The sequence below is a fragment of the Xyrauchen texanus genome, chromosome 25, assembly GCF_025860055.1.
Source record: "Xyrauchen texanus isolate HMW12.3.18 chromosome 25, RBS_HiC_50CHRs, whole genome shotgun sequence".
Classification (NCBI taxonomy): Eukaryota; Metazoa; Chordata; class Actinopteri; order Cypriniformes; family Catostomidae; genus Xyrauchen; species Xyrauchen texanus.
Genome location: NC_068300.1, coordinates 28,166,370 through 28,187,238, shown reverse-complemented (window position 1 = coordinate 28,187,238; position 20,869 = coordinate 28,166,370). Strand labels below are relative to the sequence as shown.

General features: G+C 36.2%; 1 protein-coding gene across 3 annotated transcripts; it reads right to left on the bottom strand.

The window, feature by feature from the left end:
* Nucleotides 1-254: 254 nt before the first annotated feature.
* On the bottom strand, nt 255-18,701 carry LOC127619318 (tyrosine-protein kinase HCK-like). Of its 3 annotated transcripts, none has more exons than XM_052092196.1 (13): nt 18,512-18,701; nt 14,766-14,962; nt 13,964-14,003; nt 12,463-12,559; nt 12,230-12,325; nt 11,709-11,812; nt 11,347-11,496; nt 10,994-11,146; nt 8,954-9,136; nt 8,782-8,858; nt 4,139-4,292; nt 3,880-4,011; nt 255-2,370 (listed from the first exon to the last, which is right to left on the bottom strand). In XM_052092196.1, exons 2-13 carry the CDS (start codon nt 14,877-14,879, stop codon nt 2,168-2,170), a joined length of 1,503 nt encoding a protein of 500 aa, XP_051948156.1. In that variant the 5' UTR covers nt 14,880-14,962; nt 18,512-18,701; the 3' UTR covers nt 255-2,167. The 3 variants fall into 3 exon arrangements, with proteins under 3 accessions (XP_051948156.1, XP_051948154.1, XP_051948155.1); XM_052092194.1 differs by having other exon boundaries at nt 14,766-14,887; nt 18,512-18,699; XM_052092195.1 differs by lacking the exon at nt 18,512-18,701 and adding an exon at nt 15,475-15,628 and having other exon boundaries at nt 14,766-14,887.
* Nucleotides 18,702-20,869: the final 2,168 nt, after the last annotated feature.

The window sequence follows — 20,869 nt, the reverse complement described above, 5'->3', positions numbered from 1 at the left end:
CCAGCCAGGTGTCCTAAGCAACCAAATTGGCCCATTTGCTAGGGAGGGTAAAGTCACATAGGATAACCTCCTTGTAGTCACTATAATGTGGTTCATTCTCGGTGGGGCGCGTGATGAGTTGTTCATTTTATTTCTCGTTGTTAATAAACACAGTGTCTCTGTGATGATATAAAATTCCTTTTTGTTTTGAGTGACCCGGGATCTTTTTGTTTGACCAACAGCAAACAAGGGGCGTAGTCAGAAAGCTGTTTTGATAACATTGTTTATTTTTGCAATTCCATTCAGTGGCACTGGTGTCACAGAAAAGACATATTTCAGCTTTATAATCTAAAAAAAAAAAAAAAAACAGTTTGTCTTCCACACTAGGCTTAATATTTAACAAGATTTATTTGTTTCTGATCTAATAGTAACAATATATACAAAAGATACAACTGGTGTCATTGTGCAGATTTAAAAGGCCACTATTTGGAGTAAAAACTTCTTAATTATTCTAAACTGTATAATCAACACAAATCATGTTACAGAGATTGGAATAATGTTAATGGTTCCTCAAAAATCAGATGGCAGGAAATTAAAATGGAATATAAAAGAATGTCACAATTCTGTACAAAATTCCAGCCAAATATAAACCAAATCCAAGATATACAAATACTTAAATACAACTATCAATGGATAAATAGCATTAGGTTTATAGAAGTACCAAATAAACCTTAAAAAGCAAGCAAAAACTTACAAATGCAATACATTACAATATAAGAAAATATAGCTCCCCCAAAAATGAAATTGTCAACATTTACTCACCCTAATGTTGTGCCAAACCCATATCACTTTCATTTTTTTTTACTGTGGATCACAAAAGTTAGGCAGTATGTTAGTCTCAGTCACCATCCGCGTTCATTCATTTTTTTTCTTTCAAAGAAACATAATTTATCACAGAACCCATAAAATAAAGTTTAAACTTTCCTTTGTAAAATGGATATTTATACCTTTATCAACCTTACTCTTTTTTTTCTTTTTTTTTTTTTTTTACTAAAAAGCTTTTTAGAAAAGCTCTTAAACTCCTTTAACATTTTTGAAACCTAATGTAGGTTGACGTTTTAGAATTCATCTCCGCTATTTTGATCACAAACAATCCACATTACATTTAATTTTAATGCTCTTAATGTTTGCTCACATTTTCAATACAACCACAAATCTTTAGCTCTAAAATACAGTTCTTGTGACATTGAACTTTCACAAATAAATATCTGAAAAGAGGTTGTAAAGGAGACAGATTTAAGGCTTTTTAAGACCTTTGTCAAGACCTGATCAAATAAAATTAATACTGTATTCCCATATCGGGGGACATTTTATTCATAGTGTAGAACTTTTAACTTTAAGAGCTTAAATACACCGGGGACTCTTATTTTGAAATGTTTGCGCTTCACTGCTTCCAACAGCTCATTTAATCATATAAGGGAAATAAATGTGCTCTATAACATATTACAATATAAACAATTATAAGTAAACATTGTCAAATTTCATCAACATTATATCATCATCATCAACATTTGATTATTAGTGATTGCTTGTCATAAATTTCCGATATGGCTTAATGATTGGGAACTGCTTTGCAACGTGTGCTTGGAGAAAAATACAAGTGCCACGTTTACGGATGCAGGACAGGGATTTATTTAATTAAATCATTTTCAAGTTTGATAATCACATTAGGTCTTATCACGATTCCTGTCTTTCCGATCCCAAATTTAAGACATGATTAAATGACAAATAAGAATTTTGTAGTATCATTTACGATATTTAAGACTTTTTATGACCTTAAATTTTGGAAAACTGAATTTAAGACATTTAAAGACTTCAAGGATCCGCGGGAACCCTGCATTATACAAGTTATAACTTTGTATGGCACCTGTGTTGTGCAACACTCAAAGTCGAAGACAAAAGGCTGTGCTTGATAGGAATAAAACTGCTATTGTACTCTTTTAAAAAAATGTACTCCGTTAAATGTCATTTAAATAACACACTGCAACACATTTTATATCACTACATATATAAAATCAACATAAGATGGCATGTCTAAGATAATTATGTGTGAGATTTCTTAAGAGTTCCTGGTACAATCCATTTGTGCAAGATGTCATGTCAAGGTCTCCGTGTGTGAGAATGTGTCTCAGGGCTGTTGCTGATATTGGCTCTCAGTGGCAGTATAAAAGTCCTCTAGTACACTCTGCAGGTACTCAAAGGTGGGTCTATCCTCTGGCTTGTTCTTCCAGCACTCCAACATGATGTCATAGAGCTCTTGAGGGCAGGAGTCGAGACGCTGCATGCGGTAACCTCTCTCCAGAGCGCGGATCACTTCTGGGTTTGTCATACCTTAACATACCATAAACGCAGATTAAAATGTTCTGTGTGTACAAGGACCTACATGATGACATTCATGTTGCTATGTTTCAGTCTACTTTTAATCACAAAATTCACATTTTTACCTAAATTTTCAATTTAAATGATACAAACTAACTTTTAAAGAGATTTAAACCATTCTCTCATCATTTACTCAATCTCATGCCAACCCAGATGTGTATGACTTTCTTCCTTCTGCACAACATAAATATTTTTAAAAGAATATCTCAGCTCTGTAGGTCCATACAATGCCTGTGAATGGTGACCAGAACTTTGAAGGTCCAAAAAGCATAAAAAGGCAGTACTCCAGTGTTTAAATCCATATCTTTAGAAGTGATATGAAAGGTATGGGGGAGAAACACATCTCTATTTAAGTACCTTTTTTACTATAAATATCCACTTTTACTTTCACATTTTGAAAATGAAAGTGAAATGGGAGATTTATGGTAGACCGATTGAAATATTGATCCGCCACCATTCACTTGCCTTGTATGGTCCAACAGAGCTGATATATTCTTCTAAAAATCTTTGCGTTCAGCAGAAAAAAGAAAATCATACATATCTGGGATGGCATTAGGGTGAGTAAATGGTGAGAGAATTGTAATTTTTTTGGTGAACTATCTATTTAAATAACATTAAAAGGGCAGCTGTGCCTCAGTTGGTAGAGCGGGTCGACCAATAATCGCAGGGTTGGTGGTTCGAATCCCGGCCCACACGACTCCACATACCTAAGTGTCATTGAACCCCAAGTTGCTCCCAATGGCAGGCTAGCACCTTACATAGCAGCTCTGCCGCCATTGGTGCGTGTGTGAATGGGTGAATGAGTGTAAAGCGCTTTGAATACCGTTAAGGCTTAAAAAGGTGCTATATATGTGCAGACCATTTATCCTTTAAAAGGAGCAAAGGTAATAAGAAAAAACAGCTAACATGATCAGATATACCTCAACAGTGAAATAACAGGAATATCAGATAAAAAGACAATTTTATGCACAAAATATAGCCACTGAAATAAAACCCTTTACATTTTAAGAAGGGGGGGGGTGGGTTGCGAACATGCTAGAGTGTTTTCCGATGGAACTTACAGATGGTAACGAGTGGCTCTGTCTGAGTGGATCCTCGTTTTACCTCACGATAATGGTAAGATCCTGTAATTCTTCTTTGATATACTGTATGATTGTTGACACCTAAATTACTACATCGAATCATCTTTTATCTGAAAACTAAACCGTCGCTAGAGTTTAATTAATATGCAAACCATTAATATGCACATTGTTTTGCCGGTATTGATCTAAAACTAAAACTGGTTGATAGTGAGGTTACAAGTAAAGTTAATACATGAATTCTCTGTGGAAAAAATATCTTTGAGAGTTGATGTAAGGGGACCCCCCCAAGAGCTCCGACTCAAATTGAGCACTGAATACAAGCTCTTAGGTCATACAGCACATTGATTAAAAGTATTATTAAACTGTGGTGACCACTTACCTGGGTATGGTGTGCGACCATAACTAATGATTTCGGTCAACAGAATGCCGAAAGACCATACGTCTGATTTGATGGTGAAGGAACCATAGTTTATGGCCTCTGGAGCAGTCCACTTTATTGGGAACTTGGCACCTTAGATTGTTAAAAACAATATTAATACACCCTCTGTTGGAATACCATAAACATAATGTTTTTTTTTTCATCTTATCCACTAAATAAATGAATACTTAAAATTTGGTTGGCTGCTTATCAGACTAACCTTCTCTGGCAGTGTATTCGTTGTCCTCTATGATACGGGCCAGACCAAAGTCAGCAATCTTACACACTAAACTCTTATTGACCAGGATGTTGGCAGCACGAAGGTCTCTGTGAATATAGTTCCTATGCTCAATGTAAGCCATGCCTTCTGCTGTCTGCAGTCAGGAAAGAAAAGAGAGTACTAAATAAAAAGGTGTTTGCTTGAGTAAAGAAACAAGCAAAATAATAATGTAGACATTCATGTACTTTTAGGGTATTTAATGATGTGTATATGATGGGTTTGCTTCTCACTGAGTGCAACTGAACAGGAGTTTGATAGTCAGCAATGGCACGATAAGCTACAGTATAACGAGTGTGTGTGGACATGTGGATCCCCTTATCAGTCAGGGTAGATTCACATCTCTCTTCTTAAGTATTTGCAATTCTCTTCCTCTTTCCAACTCAGTGTTGCACCCTTTTATGCAATGCCATTGCCATGCACAATTGCTTTCAAAAAGCTTCACTTGAACAAACCAGTGATTGACAATATTGTTATGTGTTATGTCTATTAGACACATCGCTGGTTACACGTGGTCCCTTAAATGCGTCTCGTGTGACCACTTGTGTTTGGATGTTGAAGGGAGGATCTCTGATTGCATGATGACATACAATCACTAAATCAGTGTGCTTATGCATGATAATTATCCACAAGTCATAAGAGACAAAGAAAGCACAAATAAAATTGTTGCTGTGTTTCTCATCTGTGTCAGTACATGTTGACACACTGAAGAAGTTCTCATGCTTGTGAATGTTTTTTGCCTTTTCAAATTGTCAGATAGGATGGTTATTTCCTTTTAAAACCATTTTTAAATTTGTGTTTTAGCAGTTGATCGACTGGTGAGGGATGGTGCTTTACAGCTGTCTGGGACGCATTCAGGACGGATTAGCATTTACACCTCAATTACGATGCAGTCACATGTGTTTTGACTACCTCCATTTGTGGTTTTTGTCAGGGGTGGAAAGAGTACTGAAAAATAATACTCAAGTAGAAGTACTGTTACTTCTTAAAAAATGTAGTTTGAGTAGAGTAAAAGTACCTGTCCTAAAATCTACTCAAGTAAGAGTAAAATTGTAGCTCATTTGAAATACTCACAACTCGTGAGTACTGAGTAGTGAAATCTACGCCCCTTTAAAATAAATACTCAACGCTGCAATTTAAAAATGTATTAATTTATATTCGCTTTGACTGTTTGCCAGAAAGAATAAAAAAATATAGGTATTTTATGAGCGTTTGTGACTGACAATGTTTAAAATACTTCCCTTATCTATGATACTGTAAACACTACATGAATCTGATGGAGAAAATAAAAAGGTGACATTATAGCAGAAATGAAAAGATGAAAAAGTTATTTTCAATACAATGATCCCCATTTTATATCATAATGTATGAAACAATTACATTAAAATCAGTTCATGTGTTGGGTCTAGAGTTACTGTTGCACATAAAACATGTTCAAAACAATGCAAGGAATTCAAAAAACAAAAACAACACAAAAAAAAAAAGCAGGGTCACACTGAGCACCATAAACGGGGGTAGAGCAATTGTTTGGTACAGGGGCCACATCAGCCTTCAAACTAATAATTCACACAAAAATGAAAATTCTCTCATCATTTACTCACCGCTTATGCCATCCCAGATGTGTATGACTTTCTTTCTTCAGCAGAACACACATTAGGATTTTAAGAAGAATATCTCTTTTGGTCCATACAATACAAAGTGCATGGGTGACACAAATTTTAAGCTCCAAGAATCACACAAGTCAGCATAAAAGTCCATGTAACTCCAGTGGTTAAATCCATGTCTTCAGAAGAGATATGATAGGTTGGGTGAGAAACAGATCAATATCAAAGTCAATTTTACTATAAATTCTCCTCCCTGCTCAGTCAATCTCCACTTTAACTTTCACTTTCTTCTTTTGTTTTTGGTGATTCACATTCTTCATGCATATCGCCATCTACTGGGCAGGGAGAAGAATTTCTAGAAAAATGGATGTAAATATTGATCTTTTTCTCACCCACACCTATCATATCTCTTCTGAAGAAATGGATTTAACCACTGGAGTCACATGGATAACTTTCATTCTACTTTGATGTGCTTTTTAATGCGTAAAATCTTTAGCATCCATTCATATTGCATAGACCTACAGAGCTTAAATATTCTTCTACAAATCTTAATTTGTGTTCTAAAGAAAGAAAGACATAGACAGATGGTGTAAAAGAAAATGATGAGAAAATCTTCATTTTTGAGTGAACTATTTATTTAGCACATGTAAGTAGCACATGGGGAGCCGCATTGTCCTCCTTTTGAGATACAATGTTCTACAATGATTAAGTTCTTGTATCTTTTAAGCCAAGAAATAGTTGTGTTCTCATTCTCATGAGTGTGTGAATGGTGGAATATTCTGCTGAAGTATTGCCCTGCATAGGTTGATACTTTTTTATCTTTATAAAGGATAGGCCTAATTATACATTATTTTATCAACTCTACTTTCCTGGTCATTTATTATACAAATTATCAATCTCTACATCAGGGGTCGATATTTTTTATTTTTTTTTACAATATTATTTAAAAATAATATTATTAAAAATGTCTATGTTTTATTCTATTAAACTAATACTTTTAAAGCTGCTAAAGTTATTCGGCCAAAAGTAGTGAGTGGTTTTCTCATTTCCTTGTTATTGTTGTTTGATTAATAGCCTTAATATGACATAGCCTACTAGAAGTGTACATGTAACGAATTGAGCACTGTCAAGTCCAACATTTTGATGCAAATTTGCTTTTTGTCCCACTGTTTACATTCACTTTAGACCAAACCGACTGAGTTTACATTAATGCCTCATCAAGACGGGCATTGACCGTTTAGGCGCGTGCAAGTATATCACACAAACATTAACCGCCTGTCAATCAAACAGCACGCAGCTACAGACATCAGGAAATAAATGTATTTTATATTAGATATTTAGATATTTTATCTAGATCAACCAACCAGTGGTGCTCTTGTTATTGCGATCGATGTAATGAACACCCCTGTTCTAGATGTAGCACATAGGCTAAGTATAGAATATTACTCAAAAGTTTATCATCGATATTGAGGACATCTCTCTTTTTCAGATAAACATCATGATTGTTTTATTGCCCAGTCCTATTGATACCATTGCATTAATCTCTCACATCAACCCAATAATCTCAATGATAGAAAGCGAATTTACAGGCTACATTATTGTTACAGAATCTAGTAAGCAGAAATATAAAATTTACCTCGATATGTTTCTTCAAATTAGAGGCAGGATTAATGCTGATATCTGGCTAGAGCAAGTTAAACTCACATGACAACAGTCAAGCAATTGGCCTTTTTCACTGCGAAAATCCCTTTCAGGTGTGGCCGAGATGTTCAGGTGTTGAAAATATGTTTGAGGCATCCTCCACATCCATAACAGTTGGCGCCTGATCTACAGCTGTCATTCAAGTTTTTTACCTGTTATTTGATGAGTCACGAGACTCTCCCTAGCCAATCATGTTGATAGATATAAATAAAATCAGGACAGGGAAGTACTGTACAATTCCTGGGAAAAACTACGTAATTACAGTAACGTGAGTATTTGTAATTTGTTTCTTTTCACCCCTGGTTTTTATGATACGGTCACAAAACATTTTGCACCGTTTACACCTGTATTCAGTGCTGACACTAGTGAGGGGATCACCTGGAAGGCATCTTATTACCAGGTGTAAACAGGGCCAAAAGGTGACCGAGGGCAGTCATTCTACCTAATATCTCCTTTTATGTTCCACAGAAGAAAGTAATGTTTTGGAACAACATGAGAGTGAGTAAATGATAAGAGATTTTCATTTTTGGGTGAACTATCCCTTTAAGGAATCACTTCTTTGACAAAGAAGGGATCAAACTGATATTATCTTGGACAAAGAGTGACAAAGAGAAACTTAACAGTGACAAAGAGAAAGATAGATTAGCATTTTAATGGTAGACTCCACCCTTTTGAACAGAACAACACACACACCTCTATACAAAAAAATTGCTGTCTGTCAGTTATCACATTTGAATATTAAAATACAGGGTCTACAAGAACAAACCTGCCTTTCACATCAAGGGAAAACGTGACTATGTATGTGGGAGGAAGGCACATTCAATTACAGTCCTCTGCTATAGGTGCACTCAGTAATTATTCTCTCATAAAAAGTTGTACCCCTAAAGAAATGAGTAGTCCTTTTTAAAAGTATGTTTATGAGAAGAAGACTTCTGTCATATAAGTAGCCTTAGAAAAGCGCTCACTTTATTTCATAACCACCCTGTTATCAGACAATTTTGTGCACAAAATCAATTAATCATGGCTGACTGTAATTAAAGCATTTGTGCAGTGGTATCGGTAACTGAAAACTACTGCATTTGTGAAAAGCTGCATCCACACCACTAGGTGTCAATACAAGTCCAAGATAGCTGCAAAATCGGCCAGTGCAACATAAACAATCTTAACAAACAACATCTTCTATTAGTAATAAAGGCTGTGTTTGGAATGGGATACTACCCATCCTACTTTTACTGCTTGGTAGTATGTTGTATGCTATTCCAATCTCAGCCAGTGTCTCACCTGTGCTGAAAAGTCAATCAGTTTAGGCAACTGGACACGATTTCCTTCATCGCTTTTAAGGAAATCCAGTAAACTACCTATAAAGCACACACAAACACACACAGATTGTAAATAAAGATATCTCAAACCATTTTCCCTGTATGCACATGGGAGTGGCTGGACTTAAACAGACCTTTCTCCATGTACTCTGTAATGATGTATATGGGCTCCTCCTTGGTGACCACAGCATTGAGACGGACCAGTTTGTCATGCTGGATGGATTTCATTAAGTTAGCCTCCATGAGGAAGGCCTCCACAGACATACTGCCTGGCTTCATAGTCTTCACTGCCACTTTTGTGTGCTTGTTGTATGTTGCTATGGACCAAATAGATGTGAGATTTATTACTGTTCTTGGTCATGACAAAAGTATTTAGATTGGGCAGACATTAACATACACTTATTTGAGGTTCCTAAGGAGCTGTTTATCTGTGACGTCAATTTGTAAGCGAACCCAGAAGCTAATTCACCTGGATCTTTTCCATGGGCTTTTAAAATGGGTTTCAAGTCTGTTTCTAGCTATAAGTGGTATAATCGACTGCTTAGGGCCCCTGAGCCACCAAAGGTCCCTGCAAAGCAAAGTCGTTTTTGTATTTTAATTTTTTTTTGCTTTTATTTTTTAAATATACACGATAAAATCAATGAACCTCGCACACCTGAAAAAAATAAAACAATTCTGCAAACTACCATAGCTTGCAAAACACATAAAAAAAATTATTAGCAAAGTTTCTATCACACAACCTTCATCAGGCTTCTATCAGGTCCAAGTAGGATCCTCAAAGTTGGATTTCGCTAAGGGCCCCCATATGCTCAGAAACTACACAGATTTTTTCAATTGTATTATTATGTGTAAAATAACATCTGATGTAAACATTTCTTGAAGATACTTGGACATTAAATTACACACAGTAATATATCAAATGTACATTTTTGAAGCCGTCATGTTTTTTTTATTTTGCTGCTCACAAGCAGCTAAAAAAGGACAACAATGACCAAAAGCATGTGAGTGTACCTGCCAGACGCAACGGAAAAACCATCATAGTCCTTATCTAGAAACTTGGACAGCTTCAAAATTCATGTTTTGAATTCATGTTGTAAAACAAAACATATCTTCAAGTAATGTTTACCACAGACCTTATTTTACTCATAAATCCAAAACTGCCATAATAAAAGCCATTAGGAAAAATTGCAAAAACGGTCATTCTCTTAAGGGTTTTTTACTACAACCAAAAAGAACTTTGTATTCTTATGTACACTGAAAAGAAAGTAACCTAAAAAGTTAGCTTTTTGTGGTAACATCTACATTAATTGGTTTGATTCAATTGAATCTGCTTCAGCCTGAATTCATTAGGTTACAGCATCAACAAGAAGGGTTAGGTCAGGTAGGCCAGGTAGAAATAGCTCCTTTGGTGACAATTGTAGGTTGCCACTTTTGATTTAAAGAACCAAGAAACCAATATACCAATTTAAGGCCACGTCTATACCAATATGTTTTCGTTTGAAAACGCGTCTTTTTCTCTACGTTTTAACCTTCAGTCCACAATGAGACTGCATTTGTGACAGCAAAAACAGGGCTTTTCGAAAACGCTCTTTGGAGTGGATACATTTGAAAAGCCATATTCACACTGTAGTGTGGACAGGGAAACTGAGATAACTGAAAACAATGAAGTATTTGTTGTCATGTGACAGTCATGTTATACATTCAACCCAAAACAATCAAGATGGCGGCCAGTGTTGTTGTGGCGTGGATACATTTTACAACCTTCACATTGTATTCCTTCAAAGGTGACAGGAAGTTTACTAGTAATTGCTGTTCGGCGACAGAACACAAGGACAATTGCATTTCAGATGTACATGGAACGGTGATCTTTTTGCATGCTTGAAAACGGCAGTGTGGACGGAGAGCGTTTAGAACATGAAAATGCTGTTTTTAAATGTATCCAGATTAATGTGGACATAGACTAAAAAAAACCATAATGTAACATCAATAACTTTTTTAATCTCCAAAGGACAATACCCCCAACCCTACACATAAAAAGGTTCTTTATAAGAAAGTTTTCTTTGCTGAACCTAAGGTGCCACAAAGAACCATTGAAATCCATTCTTTTTGAGAGTGTAAAGGAGATGCATATTAGAACATACATATTATAAAGAAAAACCAGTGTGTCTTCTTACCCATCCAGACCTCGCCAAACTGGCCTGCACCCAGGCGTTTATCCAGTTTGAGGGACTCACGTGGGATCTCCCAGGCATCTTTCTCCCAAGGTTTCTGTGGTTTGGGACTGAGACAAGGAATTGTAAGAGCCTGACACAGCCCATCACTTTGCTCTATAGAGACAAAGACACAATACGCTATCAGACAGATGTTTTTCTTTAGTATTTTTATGAGAAAATGTCATGAAAAAGTTCTCTTATATGTAGGGTTATGGTTTGGGCTAATCTATAGTAATTATAAAAAGCTTTCTATAAAAACAGTTGAAGTTTATGTTGTCATCATTTAGATGCCATGCAATCATTGTGTCTCTTACTCTTGTAGTGGCTGATGAGATCCTGCAGAGTGCTAAATGTGATACGGGGAGAGATGTAGAAACCGCCATTATCCAGCGTACGGATCTTATAATGCTTCACTGTATCTCCTGCTTGTGGGTCACAGTCTCTGACAGATAAGGAGTAGCTTCCTAAGAGGAGGGGTTAAAGATGATGTCTTGAAGAGCAGATTAAGATCAAGTAGATCTGAAGCTAAATTAAAAATGTTTCCGATAACCGATATAAGAACAAAAACTGTTAATGACTAAACTCTTAGTATACAAACAGTTTTGAAATGTGGCTATATATGGGATCCTGTCTGTTCAGTTCTATCAACGCAATTCAGTGTAAGATTGTAACATACCCTGGGTGGTCTCACTGTCTCGTATCATAAAGGATCCTATTTTGTTTCCAGAGGCCAACAGCTGTCTCTCTGCATCCTTTCTGCTGACACCTTTAAAAAACCATCTAAAAATACATGCATTCACATAAAGTAGATTAAACCTTTGCTAATGTTGACTTCAGATGTACTGTCCTTTACCTACAGTAGCTGCATGTGTTCCATATTCCATAGAAACATGTTCTTTGATATTTCAGTTAGTGTTTATGAACCAATAATTGAAATAAAGATGTATGCCAAGCTTTCATTATTGTCTTTGAACAACTTTTATTTTCTATAGTGTTGTTTGATAATTTTCTTACGATATTTTGGGTAACCTGCGTAATGGTTAAGCTTGACAAAAACAGTCTACAATTTGTGTAATTATTGAGAAAATGTATTGAGATTATTTAGTATTATTTAGTTTGCTTTAAAAAGAGTCCACATTACACAACAGTTACACACATCAATCAATGTACTGAATATAAACAGGAGCATTTACTCACTCTTCAGTTTCCAGAGTATCTTTGGCAACATAGTTACTGGGGATAAAGCCCTCCAGACCACTGCTAATAGATGCAGCTTTCCACCACTCACCTGACCTAATCAATCAATCAATCAATCAATCAATCAATCAATCAATAAATCAACCAATCAAATCAATCAATCCATCCATTAATCAAATCAATCAATACATACACAAATCAATCAATCAATCAAATCAATCAATACTACTTACTCTTGCAAGATTTTGAGTCGTTCTCCCTTCTTAAAGCCCAAATCACCTTCATGCATAGCTTCATAATCATACAGAGCGATGGCAATTTTATCTGAACCTAAGGGCAACAGAGATGCTCTCAAATTTCCCTCTAAATATACTTAGATTCCTATCAAAATGCTCTTTATTTTCTTCTAAGGAAAGAAAACAACAATATGTAAAAATAACGCTTCACTAACATTTCCCAAACAAAGCATTCCACATTATAAAGAAAGAAATACACTAAAATAGCACCAATTCAAGTAACATTAAATGTTTCGCAAAGTCAGCATGTACGTGGGAATTGTACTAATTGAAAGAACTATGCAACCTTATGTTGCATATTCATTGCAATGTGCATTAAATCTCTAAAACTCTCATCCTCCACAGACTGTGACTATCCCATTTGCTACATTAATCCTGAAAGCCACATTCACGATTCGCGTCAGGGCGTCAACGGCGCTTTGAACTCCATATTAAAAGTGCTTGCAAACAACATTTTCTGAAAATGTAGGCTTGAAGTGCTTTTGTGGTAATTAAATTACATTTAAGAGTACTTAATTACAGAGTATGTTACACAGTAATTAAATTGCATTACAGAGGCTGCAAATTACTTTATTTCGGTCACAAGTCCCATCTGTGCTAGTTTTGTTCAACAAATAGTGTTAAGAGTTCCTTTCCCCATCACTTGATCACTGACGCAGCTGTTGTGTGTATGTTGGGCATCAATGTATTGAATCCAGGCAGACACATTGTAAAGGTTCCAACGTATTCAAAGTACTCCGACAAATGTTTATGTTTAACACTAAATGTGTTAATCGTGATTTAGAAAAAAATACATGTAAAACTTTATTTATTAATCGCATGCGTTAACACGTTAACTTTGACAGATCTAGTTAAAAATACTTTGTCCAGTCCCTGCTAAATTTGCTGAAACAACTGTGAGCCATTTGTTGATTCCCTAGAAAAGTGTAAACATTGTAGCTTTGTGGCATTGTGAAAAGATTGCTCAAATTCTTTACCAAACCAGCCTGACATAGCAACACTGACTCAACCAACAGTGTAAGTTTGAAGTGGGACTATCTGATTGTCCGACCAATGGTAGAGAGTTCAGGAAGCTTGTTTGTCTTTATATTTGCAATTCGGTTTGGTGACGTTAGTGGCACAGAAATGATTTATCTGTTCATCTATTATTTATGTTTAAGCTGCAGCACGTTTTGAGGTTAATAAAAAAATGTGGCAAACAGAGTTTACAATAAGCAACTCCACTAAACCTCATAAGAAGTTACATTTCGACCTACATGTTCCAAACCAAATCGGTATGTGTTAAAACAAAAAGGTAAATAGTTTTATGATTGTGACTGTATGTTTTTAATCAAGAACTTTTATATTTTACAATAACACAGCATTCTGTAAATGATTTCCACCCATACTTAACGTGCTAATCAAAGAGAGGATTTTGTAAAGGTGCAAGGTCACTTACTGTCTGTGACAAAATTAGCCAGGTTGGAGTTGCTTCTGTTCTGCAATTAAAAAAGGAGCAGAATTTAAGACCAGTGCTTTTATGTAGTGCTGACACCAGGCATCTCACTTCACTTTTCTGAGCAGAAAATACCTATCTGTTCCAGCCAGAAAAATAAGTAGAGAATATCAGTTTAAAATTACATTTCAAACTCTTTTCATGGTTAATGATATGTAAACCATATAGAAGTAGCTATAAAGCAAGTGCAGAACCACATGATAAATGGTGCATATGTAAATATGCAAAGAACATTTACGACAGTTTGTAGAGACTTTCACATTCTCAAAAGTGATTTTTAAGCTGTTGTGTGCTTTTGTAATATGCCAAGTTAAGGACTACAACTACCACAAGGAGTTTAAGTGCTTGACGAATCAGACATCTGTCTTTGTCCTTAGGTAGCAACTTGTTAGCAGCGTTAATTTTTAAAGCACCCTACTGTTTTTTAAAGTCAGTTTGAGTTACGACTGTCTAATTTCTGTAGTGCAAGAGTCAGGCATGTGTTTGCAATCAGAATTAGAAATTACAAATATCTTTGCAATCCAGCAGAATTGTGTTGGGGCACTCAGTCGTTGTCCAGTTTTCGAGATGGCTTTCACAACTCAGTCTCTTAGAAAGCAGAAGTACAGTATGCTATTACACAAAATGTTCTAAAACAAGACATCGATACTGATGATTCGGTACAGCTCAACTCAGCATTTTTTATCAAAAGAAATTTCTCCATCTCAGAATAAACTAGAATGAACCTGACAACGCTTCTACTTACAGCTTTGGTCCCAGTCGTGGGGTCTTTCACATAATGTGGTGTCTTGTTGCGACAGTCATCGTTGCCCATCGACTTGCCACTATCTTGCTCAGGCTTTGTCCCCACACAGCCCATAATGAAGCCTGAAGGGGTCACCACAGAGGACACTGGTTACTTTACAGGGTTGTCCTTGTACATTTAGAAACTGTACATCCCTTCTAAAATAGAAAATAATATGCAAAACAAGGGTTGCTCTGAGTTCCCTTTAACAATGCCATGACTGTTGCTTCAAATCCACTATACAGTGTGTACAAGAAATGTTTATTTTCTAACCTTATAAAAGCACAGTTTGCTGTAGATTTTGTCAAAATAAGTTAACTATAACATCTAACTAACATAAAATGCACAAGTAGTTGTAATTAATGAAGCACAGTAAATGCTTTGTCTAATGTCATGGGAGATTATGCAGTTTTAGAGTCATGTTAAGTGTTTGCAAGGTTGATTTTAGATTATTATTATTTGTATTTTTTTATCTAAGTGACCTCATGTTAGCTCCAAATGTTGAATAAATGCTATATAACAGATAAAAAAAACGTACAAATTCACCATAGGGGCATTTTAGCCATCACATTTTAAATATCGGGGGCAATTTTGTTTCTTTCAGTGGCATTTCTATACAGTACAAGCAAGTTGAAACTAATAATCAAAACAATAAATGTTAAGATGACACCTCAAATAAGTATTTCCATTCAGGGCTGAAGACAATTTTGCAGGATCCAAAACAGCCGAATCGAACGAGCCAGACTCAAATGGACTTTACCGATAATAGTAGTAGAATTAACCGGTTCGTTGCTCTGACTCCCACGTTGGTAAGATGCAGTTTAGTTTCTCAGTCGCCTGTGGTTTTGACATTAACTAGCTCACGCACACACGGAAGCTGCTCAGTGGAAACTGTGCTTGGTTAAAGACTAATGTTCAAAGCTGATTCAAATCAGCTACCCTAACACTTTTCTGAGTAGCAGAACATGAAGATACAGAAATTTCACTTCCCAAAATACACATAACTTCCTTTATCACTAAATTATTCAATCTTACTTGGTAACCAATAGCTGGTATATATATTCCAATTTTTTATGAGATAATGGACAGAAACAGAATATTTCTGAGTTCTTTTAGCCTCTCTGCAGCAATCAACATCTTTAAGAATGAAGGACTCTAAACTAGCCATTTGAGTCATATTCATGTCTCACAGCAGCTCACCTGCTGTTATGCTATAATGTAGGTGAATGCTTCCTTTGGTGTTTGATGATTTACACATGTGCTCTTTATCGGGACACACATGATCCCCACGCAAAACCACAACCAAAACACAAGTTTTTGCATAAATAAGCAGTCTGTTTGTCCTGATGTCTCAGCGGTTAAGGCTCTGGGTTACTGAACGAAAGGTCGGGGGTTCAAGCCCCAGCACCGCCAAGATACCACTGTTGGGCCCTTGACTCTATCTGCTCCAGGGGTGCTGTTTCATGGCTGACCCCGCGCTCTGACCCCAGCTTAGTTGGGATATGCGAAAACAACTGCATTTAATTTGCTCTGTACTCTGCACAATGACAATAAAGTTGAATCTTAATCTGAAGATAACCATATGGAACAGGTAAAGGACGGGCAAGGAGGAGGCGGAACCGGCATAACAGTCAACGTAAATTTTAATAACTGAAATGAACTTTAATATAAAACAATGACACAGCGGCTGTGTGTGTCTCACTCTCTCTCGAACTGGCATCTCTGGCTCCCCTTTATCTCGCTCTCCTGCTGATCAGCTGACTCAGAGCCGGCCGTGCACCCTCACGGCCCAGCCACGCCCTCCTCCTTGTCACACCAGAATAGAAAGTGGTAAATATTGCCTATGATATTGGAGTGTCTAATCAAAATGAACAGATTTAATTCAACGTTCACCTGTAATTCAAGAACTCCTGCTCATGTCTTTAGTGAAGTTTCCTCATTCAGTAGAAGCCATTAGTTTTGAGAAATGTTTATGTAATGCAAAAAGAAGAACTTTCCTTCTAACTGTTCTCCCATGTTCTGCTTTCTATTTCATTTAAATTGTCCACGTAGTCATTTTCTTGCATTACTTTGGGTTGCTTTTGATTTTGAATGCTTTTAAAAAGTACTTTAGCCACACCAATCGACTATTTTATGAGGTCAGGTTCATGTTTTCTTAATCTCGGCTGTGATCTCTAGTACATTTCCTTCTTCCTACTAATGTTCTGATAACAGATCTTACCCGGTAGAGATTTTTCAGATTTTCCCATCCCATTCACAGATTGTTTTGTCCCACAAAGCCCTAGAGCTCAGAGGATCCACCTCCGCTTTTACCAGAGGAACAAGATGGGACTCAGAACTACTATTTAATTGAACACAAAGATGAAAATATATGTCAATTCCGCCTTGTCAGAACTCGCTGACATCTCGGTCTTTGTAAATCTGGCTGAACTGTGAGAACATGACAATTCAGCAAGACCAGCCAAAATAGAAATATGAAATGTAACTGTAAAGAATGTTTTGCATCTGTAAAGTGTCCTTAACATGGTGAGAGAGGACCTTGTGAGTTGGAAGATTAAAAAAATTATATTATATAAAACAATATTTTAATGTGACTGATGGTATTATGTTCTTCAAAAGTCTAGTGAGATATGGAAGTAAGTTCAAGTGTAACTAAACCTAAAGACTGATTTTATTTCAAAGAGACGTGGGTTCCTCAAACACAGGTAGCAGTTCTAAAGGAAAGGTATATGGGATTTGAAACCATTCATGGCATGGTTCAGAAATGAGTACAAGTGAAATTTGAAGAAAGAGAATGAACACACATCTCTACATTCTGAAAGAACTAGGTAAAAGGAATATAAAACAGCATTTGTGGCATAATGGTGATTACTATAACAATTAATTTTGACTTGTTCCCCCTTTCTAAAAAAGAAAAGAAAAAAAAAACAAAGGGAAACATATCTGAGTTACAGTGATGCACTTACAATGGAATTGATTGGGGCCAATAAAAAAGCATTTAAATACTCACTCTTTTACAAGTATAGCCACGGGACGTAAAAAAATATGTGCATAAACATGATTTTAGTGTGATAAAATAGTTAACTGACCTTTTCTCCAATTTTACATATTTGTTGCCATGACGACATAACCATTTAAACCCTAAATCCGTCGTAAAAAACGACCAGCGTTACAGCTCAAATAAGACCTCAAATACACTTTTTTGGTAAGTTTTACCAGAAGAAGTGCTTTTATAAAATTATAAGCTTTACATTTCTGCCTTTAAACAACCCAAATAATTGGCCCCATTTAGCCTACTTCCATTGTAAGTGCCTCACTGGAACACAGATATTTGATTTTGTTTTATGAAAAGGAGGGACGAGTGGAAGTTATTTTTTGTGGTAATTAACATTATGCCACAAATGCTGTTGATTTAGTATTTTTTTATTAACATAAACCAATTTTAATCCGGAATATTCCTTTAACTTTACAACCAAATTAATAATAAAGGGAATATCTTGTAGTTAACTACCCGTCAAACTACCGTTAGAACATGACAGTCAGCAAAGGCAGACCATTTTAATGTGCTATAGAAAAGTTTTAACTACAAAAGGAAAATGTTCGCTTCAGTTGAAATTTGCCATTCAGCGTGTTCAAAGAAATGGGTAAAAGTCAGTAGGCAATAATTTACTTAAATAAAAAATAAGATATATTTTAAGCGAACTCACCCTTTAAATGCCACTTCAATTTAAAAATATATTTCCGTATTCACAAAATCCCGACAACTGACCGAGCAAGAGAAAATGTAGTTGCTTTACACCGGCTCCTCCATCACAGTGACGCGAGTGGTGAACTGTTGCGCTCCGTTACTGTCCAAGAGGAAGTTACAGGATGTGTCTCAATACTCCTAACTGACTAACTAGACATCACTTTTGGACGTCTGTCTTGCAGGTGTTTACATAGAAAAACAACGCAGATGGACACAATACGCGTTCGGTGTAAAAGGTCCACAGGCACCTAAAAATGCTGCGGCTTTGACACCTAAAAATGTTGACTATGTAGGCAGCTCACTAGATTTTGAGTTACAGCCCAAATCCAACGCCACTGAGAGGAAATCTGTCATGAATATTCTGCTTCAATATCCGCCTCCCCAATTCACGCAATAGTCTCAATACAACCAGAGGTTTTGTGTGTGTGTGTGTGTGTGTGTGTGTTAAGGTTGTATAGAATTTCAATATATATATATATATATATATATATATATATATATATACAGGTGAAACTCGAAAAATTAGAATATCGTGCAAAAGTTCATTAATTTCAGTAATTCAACTTAAAAGGTGAAACTAATATATTATATAGACTCATTACAAGCAAAGTAAGATATTTCAAGCCTTTATTTGATATAATTATGATGATTATGGCTTATAGCTTATGAAAACCCCAAATTCAGAATCTCAGAAAATTAGAATATTACATGAAATCAATAAAAAAAAAAAGGATTTTAAATACAGAAATGTCGGCCCTCTGAAAAGTAGAATCATGCATATGTACTCAGTACTTGGTTTGGGCTCCTTTTGCATTAATTAAAGCCTCAATGCGGCGTGGCATGGATGCTATCAGCCTGTGGCACTGCTATGGTGTTATGGAAGACCAAGATGCTTCAATAGCGGCCTTCAGCTCTTCTGCATTGTCTGGTCTCATGTCTCTCATCTTTCTCTTGGCAATGCCCCATAGATTCTCTATGGGGTTCAGGTCAGGCGAGTTTGCTGGCCAATCAAGCACAGTAATACCATGGTCATTGAACCAGGTTTTGGTACTTTTGGCAGTGTGGGCAGGTGCCAAGTCCTGCTGGAAAATGAAGTCAGCATCTCCATAAAGCTTGTCTGCTGAAGGAAGCATGAAGTGCTCTAAAATGTCCCGGTAGACGGCTGCGTTGACTCTGGACTTAATAAAGCACAGTGGACCAACACCAGCCGATGACATGGCTCCCCAAACCAACACAGACTGTGGAAACGTCACACTGGACTTCAAGCATCTTGGATTGTGTGCCTCTCCATTCTTCCTCCAGACTCTGGGACCTTGGTTTCCAAATGAGATGCAAAATTTGCTCTCATCAGAAAAGAGGACTTTGGACCACTGAGCAACAGACCAGTTCTTTTTTTCTTTAGCCCAGGTAAGACGTTTGACATTTGAAGCCCATGTCCAGGACCCGTCTGTGTGTGGTGGCTCTTGATGCAGTAACTCCAGCCTCAATCCACTCCTTGTGAAGCTCCCCCACACATATGAATGGCCTTTTCCTGACAATCCTCTCCAGGCTACGGTCATCCCTGCTGCTTGTGCACCTTTTTCTTCCACACTTTTCCCTTCCATTTAACTTTCTATTAGTGTGCTTTGATACAGCACTTTGAGAACATCCAACTTCTTTTGCAATTACCTTTTGAGGCTTTCCCTCCTTGTGGAGGGTGTCAATGATGGTTTTCTGCACAACTGTCAGGTCAGCAGTCTTCCCCATGATTGTGAATTCAACTGAACCAGACTGAGAGACCATTTAAAGGCTCAGGAACCCTTTGCAGGTGTTTAGCTGATTAGAGTGTGACACTTTGAGCCTACAATACTGAACCTTTTCACAATATTCTAATTTTCTGAGATTCTGAATTTGGGGTTTTCATAAGCTGTAAGCCATAATCATCAAAATTATATCAAATAAAGGCTTGAAATATCTTACTTTGCTTGTAATGAGTCTATATAATATATTAGTTTCACCTTTTAAGTTGAATTACTGAAATTAATGAACTTTTGCACGATATTCTAATTTTTCGAGTTTCACCTGTATATATATATATATATATATATATATATATATATATATATAGGCTAATAAACACAAATAATGGCCTTAAAAAATAGTTTTACATTATATAAAAAACTATGACTGAAAATTAAAATAATAATAATAAAAAAAAATAATATATATATATATATATATATATATATATATATATATATATATATATATATATATATATATATATATATATACACACATACACACAAGGAAATAGAGAAGGCTACAAGGAGGGATT